Genomic DNA, 9520 nt, shown 5'->3' with positions numbered 1-9520 from the left:
TTGTTTAATAGCAGTATCATTCCTGGTATCGGCAAGTGCTTGACGAGTACGAGTATAATGAGCAGTATCGGTGCATGCCTAACACACACACACACACACCTATAGCCAGGGCTCTAAATTAACACCAGCCAACCGGTCAAATGCTGGTGAATATTCAGTGTAGCTGGTAGAAAAGGAAGCTTACCAGCCACTTGTCTTGACAAGTAGTAAGTTTATGTGTGGCTAGTAAGACTTAGCAGCTACTAGCCAAATTGTCTAGAGATTTAAAGGGACACTGTGCAGGAAATGGTCAAAAAAGGTACTGCAACTACACTGCTCATTGAAACTGGGCTGCCTATTGCCAAATTTGATGTTTACATGAATGTTTACTAAGTAATAAAGTAATATTTCTAGTTTGGTCCAAGTAGAGTCATTTTTGCAGCTATTTTTGGAAATTCAAAATGGCGGACCATGGAGAAGATCCCCCTTTTCATGTATGAAAAGTGCAATTTTTCCAGTCATAATGAATACTTTTTTGATGGTGGTGGTAAGTATTCATGAAAAAGGTAACATTAGTGCATGGGCAGCATGAATTCTGGAAATAAACAACTAAAAATCTCACACAGTGTCCCTTTAAAAAAAAAAGTTAATTTATAACCATAGTCATGGACACACATGTACACACGGTGTGCACTTGGGCATGCTTACATGCACACTCATTCACCCCTTCACTCGCTTGCTCTCCCACTCTCTTTCTGACATGGTATTCTTCAACACACGCAAGTTGACACACATGGTAAACAGCTATCTCGTGTTGGATCACAGCACAGAGGAAAACAGAAGTGAGAGGAAATGAGCTCTGCCCTGTAGAGTGGTTGAATGTGTGTAATATGTTCACACACAAACACATTTTCATGCACACACACACACACACACACACACACACACGCACACACACGCATACACACACACACTGGTAATCTCAGGAAGTGTCATGCTGTGATGAAGCATTTTCTTTCACTTCCCAACACCCCATTAAAGTCTGACCAAGACCGATGCTGTTAAAAGCCAACAACCCAGCGAACGCAAACACAGCAGTGAAATGCACATCGTGTCCACATTGCAACCACATGCAGGAGAAACTCCACTCTCTCTACATTACGTTATATTTTCCTGACGCTTGTATCCAAAGCGACTTGCAGTCATTGTAGGTACAGGGTATTGGTTAGAGTCCCCGGAGCGATGTTGGGTCAGGTGACTTGCTATAAAGGGCTCGAAACCACTGTCCAAAGTGGGGAGGCGTAATGGTGGGATTCGAACTTGCAAGCCCCTGAACGGAAGTCCAACTCCCTAACCACTGGACCACGGCCTCCCTGTACTACACACTACCCTTATATACACTTCTTATACGGCACTCTAGAATGGTGCGAGAGCTCCCATTCATTTTCAATGGGCGGCCCCAACGTTCGGTGGTCACTACTTTTCTCTAATGCCCACTAAATAATGACCGCTGCCAATCACTTTTGGTCACTTCAGAAATCATTCCGCAAGTAGATCGGTCATATCTTCGCTGATATGTCTACTTCCCAAACGTCTCCAAATTACAACAACACTAGTCTCATTCAGCGACTAATTTTAACAGTTATGTCTCATCCTGGTGATGAAGAAAATAATAACAAAGGCCATCAAGATTTCATCAGCAACCCCTCATGTCCGAGTGTTGCCGTTCCAAGAAAGCAAACTGTCGCTGTCCGCCGGCCACTGTTGTGACATTTTATTAACACTAGTGAGGAGTTCGTTGACAGTTTCCTTAAGGGTGTACTCTGTAGGCTAGAAGTTGCCTCCTCCAGCCAGCCATCCGGCGCACAGCCAGGTGTCTGTAGCAGGATCGACATTGATGGTCAGGGCGCACAGCAGTGCTTGGGTTGCCTAGTCTATGCTTTTTTTCTGGAATAGCCTGTCGCTGATTAGACAAAAAATATCCTGTTCGGCGTCGGGGGGTGTTATTCGCCCCGTCGGGAAATATTTTCCTATAGTCACGTGTGGACAATACATTATCCCTTACACACTGCCTGGAAATCACCCTAGTTAGTGCATCATGATTTCAAGGCAAAGATTTACCATCGTAAGGTAGAGTTACAGACTCTCAAGAGTCATACAAAGAATGTCACCTCACTCCCAGTTCACACATGTGCTGTGTACATGCATTAAACATGAAGAGGTGGGAGTACAGGCACATACATTGGCCATTTGCTGGACCAATTGAACCCATCACAAGCTGAAATCACAAATGACCCTTCTGCTTCATACTTCTGAATGAAACATAACAAGGGTACTGTAATCTTGCTAGTCATCTTGACTGTGGGGTGTATGACAGAAAAACAAGTGTAAGAGAGACCAGTTCTCCACCCTCCCATTGATCTGTTGAGATGTAGTACTACTGTGTAATGGAATGGCCTTGAACATGAATGTGTAGCTAGCTGCCGAGCTCTGTTGTTGGAGTCTGTGGAGGTGGCAGTACTGTGTGGACAAGGACACATGTGAGTGTGATTTGTACACAGAGCGCATTAGTTCTCCTCACACCACGCCAGCATAACTGCTGAGATAAGCACACATCTGCAGGGGTGTGTGCGTGTGTGCGTGTGTGCGCGCGCGAGTGTGCGCGTGCGCGTGCGAGTGTGCGCGTGCGTGTGTGCGTGCGTCCCTTTGGCGTGCGTGTGAGCGAGCAACAAGAATTTAACATAAATCTGGCCCAAGCAAATGGACAGACACACACACACATGCACGCACGCACGCACACCGTCCCTCAAGATGGTTTGGAGTGCATCACCCTGTGCGCTTCATCTGTAATTCGGATGCAGCCGGAAAATGCTGCAGTCTTATGCAACCCCCAGTGAGCGTCCTCCCAAGCATTGGACACAAGGGGGCACCAAAAAACAGACATGAGTTTGTGTGCATGTGTGAATTGGGGTGACTGTCTTAACACCCCTGGAATGAATTGGTCATTGATCGTCTTTTAAATTGCCACAGGAAGTCACAGGAAGCCACTCAACCGCACATGCTTAAAGGTGATGCCACAGTACCCGGTGATGCCACATTTTTCGGCTTAGCACTTTCTGAGATATGAGCTATTCTAATGGTGAAAGCGTTTGTTTAAATTTTTTTTTTTTTTAGTTAACATAGGCCTACTCCAAAAGTTTTCCCAAAAGGTACCACTGTTTGCTAGTTGTCTGCTGATGTTGCATAACCTTTTGGAAGTTTTTGGGAATAAGTAAAAATGTTTTTTTGAAATGTAAACAAACAGCTGCCCCCATTACAATGCAGGATCTCGAAAAAGGCTGAAGAAGAAGAAAAAAAAGTCCAGGGTAGTGTGAGCATTACAACTGCATATTGAAATTGACTGAAGTTATCCTTTTAAGCAGATTGAACATGATGACTACTTGAAAACAAAAACAAACCTACATCTGCCATCTGAGAGTGTGTTGGATGCATGTAAGTGGAGTCGTAATGTAGTTGTTTTGTTTTTGTCTGCGTGTCCTTCTCCTCTGTGCCTGCAGGTGGTGTTGTGCTTCGACCGGGTGTTCTGGGACCCCAGCGTGAACCTGTTTGGCCACGTGGGCAGCACCACGGCCAGCCGAGGAGAACTCTTCCTCTTCTGGAACCTCTACAAGGGTAAGAGCATTCAGAGACACTGAACATGCCTATGACTTTACCTAGAGCAGGGGTCAGGAACCTTTTTGGTGGAGAGAGCCACCAAATTTTTAAAAATAAATTTTCACGAGAGCCATGCCATTTTAAAAACACTGAATACAAAAGCATGTATTTCAATTAAGCCCAACAATTTTAGAGTGTACTGTCAAGTTATTGCTTTTATTGATAACAGGTAAGTATAGGGTTGCCAGCTGTCAACTTCATTATGGTGAGGGTTTGGGATAATTTTGTATTTCTTAGCTGTAATTTCCTGCATTTTAACACTTGTTAACCTCCCTTGTCCCGTTTCAACTCTATATGGAACCCGTACTTTTATTTATAAATATATGACGATTCCATATTTCAAGGGATGGTTGGTGACCCTAGATAAGTAAGAGCCAGATACAGTTCCCAAAAGAGCCACGTATGGCTCTAGAGCCATAGGTTCCTGACCCCTGACCTAGAGGACGGAGTGAGTGAGTGAGTGAGTGAGTGAGTGAGTGAGTGAGTGAGTGAGTGAGTGAGTGAGTGAGTGAGTGAGTGAGTGAGTGAGTGAGTGAGTGAGTGAGTAACACTTTACTTTACGGATCGCTAATAAGGTGGTAATTTCAAGTTAATTTCATAGTTATTTCATAGTTATTTCAGGGTAATAACTGTTTGTTTTTAGGAACAACAGCAAAATAACCATACAGTTTCCAATGCATTGTGGTGACACCCTGATGACTCGCAGCACGGTGACACTTTGTTGACACACACACACACACACACACACACACACACACACACACACACACACACACACACACACACACATGTGAGCAGCTGTCAGTTTCAGAATGTGTGTGATTCTGTGTGCCTGCCTGTGTGAGTCTTTCTGTACGCACTAGCATGCGCAGTATGTTGCTCATGCTCCTGTCCTTTTTTTTGTCCCTCCTCAGCACCCATCCTGCTGGCGTTGATGGCAGGCGAGGCGGCGGGCATCATGGAGAACATCAGCGATGACGTCATAGTGGGCCGCTGCCTGGCCATCCTCAAGGGCATCTTTGGCAGCAGTGCCGTCCCTCAGGTGCGAACTACATGACTGGCTTTAAAGATTTTACTTACACACACACACACACACACACACACACACACACACACACACACACACACACACACACACACACACACACACACACACACACACACACACACCAATATCATTCTTCAGTAGTATACAGGTATATACAATATGTTTTTTAATGAAGTAATGAATTAATTAATTTATCTATTTTCTGAGTTTCAGTTACTTTTCCTGTGTGTGTGTGTGTTGCAATAGCTCTCATCTGTTCTGTTGGTGTGTGTCTGTTTGTAGCCCAAAGAGACAGTGGTGACGCGCTGGCGAGCTGACCCCTGGGCACGCGGATCCTACTCCTACGTGGCGGCCGGTTCCTCCGGCAACGATTATGACCTCATGGCCCAGCCAATCACGCCAGGCCCTGCCATCCCAGGAGCCTCACAGGTACACAACTTCACAACCCAGCCACAACTGGGCCACACCTAAGCCAGCACTCGGCTGAAAGACATACATACAGGAACAGGGCTCCTCATGGCCATAAAAGAGCATTCCAATTAGCTCGTTACCATAAGATTAGCTTGACTTTAATCATTAAGATTAGCTTGACTTTAATCTTTAATTCTTTAATTCTTTGCTTTGCTCCTGGTGAATTCATTCTGGTAGCCCAGTTCGCTTACCCCCAATAGAGAAATACTGACTTCCGCTGCTCAGTTCGCATAGGTCGTTCTTGGTGTGGACAAGGCATTTGTCATCCAGTTCTTTCCTGTGTCCTCCACCCTCTTGCCTCAGTGTCAGCCCACCTTCCTGTAGAAAACAAGAACGTATTATCGTGTTGAAAATTAAGTCACTTTTTATGGTTCATGTACAGCTACCTACGATTGTACAATGCACAGTTTTTCAAATGACTTATATTCACTTTAGCATACCAATTTTCAGTAAGCCAAATCAAACATTTCTTTACATAGCCTGAAAATTGTAGGATTTCAGTTCTCCGACGGGGTTGTTTTTATGAATGGTTGTGTTTTGAGTTTGGCAGTGTTGCAGGGATGTTTTGTAGAACAGAAATGCTTTTGCTCTCTGATTCAGTTCCCATCATTGGAGATTCACAGTGGGTTGGCTCACATGCGCACATCACTCTCTCGTCTTGATTACATGAGAATTCTTTTTTATAAGTTGTCCAGTCAGACAGCCGTCTCTGTTTTTGAGTCTGCAAAGCAGTCCTCCCACAACAGCCCATTATTGGGATTGGCTCCCAATCACAGTAGTTTATGAAGCAACACCACACACTCCAAAACCAAAAAGAGGGGAAGAAGGATATTGCTCCAGACCACACAAACAAGCTGAGTCGTCTCCACGACATGCTTGTAATGTCAAGAGGAGGCAGTTTTCATTAAAAGTACAATGTCTGTGCATTACATTTATTTGCATGTTGTGTTAAAGAAGATCTGTGTTGACGAAGTTGATGTCGTTTCCTGTTTTTTTGTAAACTAGTGCAGGGTTTCCCCCAGTACTTTGTTGCCAAGGTGGACACCTTCGCAATAAACACTAACCACCTTGACTAAATCCCCTGAAAAGATAAAGATTTTGAGTTGTGAATGAAATATCTAAATTTGAGTCACCAAAACTGTTAACTTTTAGGGTTTTCATATCATATTTCTTATGGAACTGTACAGCATAGTCTTTCCAATGATTATAGTCACTCTTCCCTGATAACCATTTTTGTGATATGTTTCTCAACAGAATTGTTGCTAATTATGTTAGCAACTTAGCTCTTTTCACTTCTCCATTTTATCTCAAATTTGCCTGACAAGGCTGAGGAGTGGTACATGCTGAGGACACGGACACACACACACACACACACACACACACACACACACACACACACACACACACACACACACACACACACACACACACACACACACACACACACACACACACACACACACACTGCAGCACTCACACACACACACACAGACTTGAACTCAAGACACGCGCACATGCACAGTCCGATGCAATGCTGGGCGTGAACACACACACACACACACACACACACACACACACACACACACACACACACACACACACACACACGCACACATTCCAGTTCCAATCTGATAACATGTTTATGTGTCACCACTACATGCTACTAGGGTGGTGGAGCAAGGTGTACCATCATTTTTTTCATGTTTCCTGCTAATTTCCTGCTAATTTAGATTTTGTCTTAACTGGCTTTATTATGCCCGTCTATGGACATATCCAAATCTGTTCTTAAAACCACACCCTAAACATTTGTTGTGGAAAGTATGCATCTCTCCAAGTAGTTAGGGCATATTACTAAATAGAGGATTGGGTAATTTACATAGACAAAACCATGTCCCAAACATGTGACCGTATGTACTTCGAAAATCCTCTGTACCCTTTTATTTGCATTGTAGCAGTAAAAAGGTGTCTTCCCTATGTTTTAGACCAAAGTGAAATGTCCAATTGATATCCTGTAAACTTGTTTCCACTCTTTTTGATCATCAGCATGATCTCCATTCCCCTCTCTAACCCTTGTGTCTAGCATCTCTCTGCAATGAAATAAGCAATATATGGGGTAATAATTAAGGACATGCTAATTGGATGCCCTCACTATATGCTTGATTGGCTATCTCAGGTAGAGCACTAATTTTCAATAGAATGTTATATTTAACATTATAAATATTTCTATCGTGAATATTTTGAGTCTGCTGACCATTGACTGCACCATGACACAAAATATAATAACTAGAGTTAGAAAATGGCAACAGAAATGGAACTTATAATGTTGAGTATCTCATCGGTCCTCTTGGGGTCATAAATGACTCCACAAATGTTTTGATTGTAATTCCCATATACATTGGGCAATCCTCACAAAATGCATTCAAATATGTGCCCGGGGTCATTCATGACCCTGCTCGGGGGCTTTAGGGTTAAAGACGCGTGCGTCTCTGTCACATTTTTACATCTGCTGGTTATTTTTGTCCTTCCGCTGGTTCATTAGTCAGGATATGTGAGAGATGTAATCATCAAAACTTGCAAAGTACATCCTGCTCGTTTTTTGTTTATCTGTCTTTTTATCTGTGGCACTGCTGCTTCAGTCTTTTTCTTTGTGGTAAGATGCACAACTCTGTATGTGTGTGAGGGAGAGACGTGTTTTTTTCTTAGCTGTATTTTTAATTTATACATGGACTTTATTTTTAATATTAACTGTGCTGTGTTTTTCTATGCATTGAGATATATAATAAATATTGTATTTATCTGCCCTGAACCACCCCCACCCCCACCCCCATCTCATTTCTCAACCTGCAGCCTGTGCCGCGGCTGTTCTTCGCAGGGGAGCACACCATCCGTAACTACCCTGCCACGGTGCACGGGGCCCTCCTCAGCGGCCTCAGGGAAGCGGGGCGCATCGCAGACCAGTTCCTGGGAGCCATGTACACCATGCCCCGACAGCCCACGCCCACCGCTAACCCCCAGCCTGCACCCAGCATGTAAACTCTGTGTGTGTGTGTGTGTGTGTGTGTGTGTGTGTGTGTGTGTGTGTGTGTGTGTGTGTGTGTGTGTGTGTGTGTGTGTATGTACTTGTATGTGTGTACATGTGTGCGTTTTTCGAGGGCGATGGTACACCTTGCCCCATCACTCTAGCATGTAGTGGTGACACAACCATGTTATCAGATTGGGAAATGGGGTGAGTTTGTCCGTGTCCGTGTGTGTCCGTGTCCTCAGCATGTATCACTCCTCAGCCATGTCAGGCAAATTTAAGATAAAAATGGGGAAGTGTGTGTGCACACGTGCACACATGCACATGTGCACGCATGAAAAGTGTGTGTGTGTGTGACCATTGTGAGAGTGTTACAAAACGGTGCGTGTGTGTGTGAACTAGACCACATCCCCTCTATCCAGCCACTGGTCCATCAGCTTAAAAGGGTCAAGAGGAACTCCTGAGCACCTGACCAGTGGTTTCTCAACATCCCAGAGACTCTGATGGGTTGGGTGTGATTGGGGCCGGGGCCCGGGGGGGAAGTGTTGATATGTGAAACTAAAAGAAAAAGAAGAAGAAAGGAAAACAAAAGGGGGTTGTTGTTGTTGTTGTTTTTTTTTTAATATTTCACGGGAATGTACATTATAGAGTCGCATTAATTGTTATGAACTGAGGCGTGTTCACCCCTCCAGTGCATACAGATAAAAAATAATGTAGATGAGGTGGGGACATGGAAACCAGAAGGGGGGAAATCCACCGGCCACTACCAATTCAAGTGTGTGTGTGCGCGTGTGTGTGTGCGCGTGTGTGTGTGCATGTGCGCGTGTGTGCGTGCGGTGTACGAGGAGAGCTGTGTTCTCTCCTTCTGCACTGAGTCTTCTCTCAAGGCCGTAGTGAATTGTGTCCTTATAGTGCAGCTAACTCTAGTTTGTCCAACTATGTTAGGCTATAATGCATAGATGTATACCTTGGTTGCAACTGTTTTGTTTTCATTTGTTTTGTCATTGTGAAGCATTTTTTTATATTATGGAAAGAATTTGTTTATTAAAATATGTAATAAATACGGTATGTCTCTGTCTGCTTGTTGCCAAGTTGTCTAGGCCGATTCTCAGCAAGACGAGTGTCTGTTATCAGAGACAGAAAAAAGCCAAGTTGTTCAGTGTGTGTGGAGGTGGGGATGAACAGCAGATTTCTGTTAACAAACTTGTACACCCTTCATTTCCTTCCTTTTTTCTTCTTTCGAAGTCGTATGAAAAAAATGTAGTAGGCATCTAGAGCTCAAGTTTAGC

The 9520-nt window shown here is 44.0% G+C and overlaps 1 protein-coding gene across 2 annotated transcripts in view; it reads left to right on the top strand.

The window, feature by feature from the left end:
* kdm1a (lysine (K)-specific demethylase 1a) overlaps nucleotides 1-9294 on the top strand; it is a 30499-nt gene extending 21205 nt beyond the window's left edge. For both annotated transcript variants that reach the window (XM_063183634.1, XM_063183633.1), the window contains 4 exons: nucleotides 3537-3651; nucleotides 4608-4735; nucleotides 5024-5170; nucleotides 8060-9294. In XM_063183634.1, the coding sequence (XP_063039704.1) occupies nucleotides 3537-3651; nucleotides 4608-4735; nucleotides 5024-5170; nucleotides 8060-8245 (576 nt within the window). In that variant the 3' untranslated portion in view covers nucleotides 8246-9294. The remainder of the gene's footprint in view (nucleotides 1-3536; nucleotides 3652-4607; nucleotides 4736-5023; nucleotides 5171-8059) is intronic.
* The last annotated feature ends 226 nt before the right edge of the window (nucleotides 9295-9520 follow it).

This window comes from Engraulis encrasicolus, chromosome 19 (genome assembly GCF_034702125.1).
Source record: "Engraulis encrasicolus isolate BLACKSEA-1 chromosome 19, IST_EnEncr_1.0, whole genome shotgun sequence".
Taxonomy (NCBI): Eukaryota; Metazoa; Chordata; class Actinopteri; order Clupeiformes; family Engraulidae; genus Engraulis; species Engraulis encrasicolus.
Note: the sequence above shows the minus strand (reverse complement) of the source record. Positions and strands in the feature narration are given on the sequence as shown.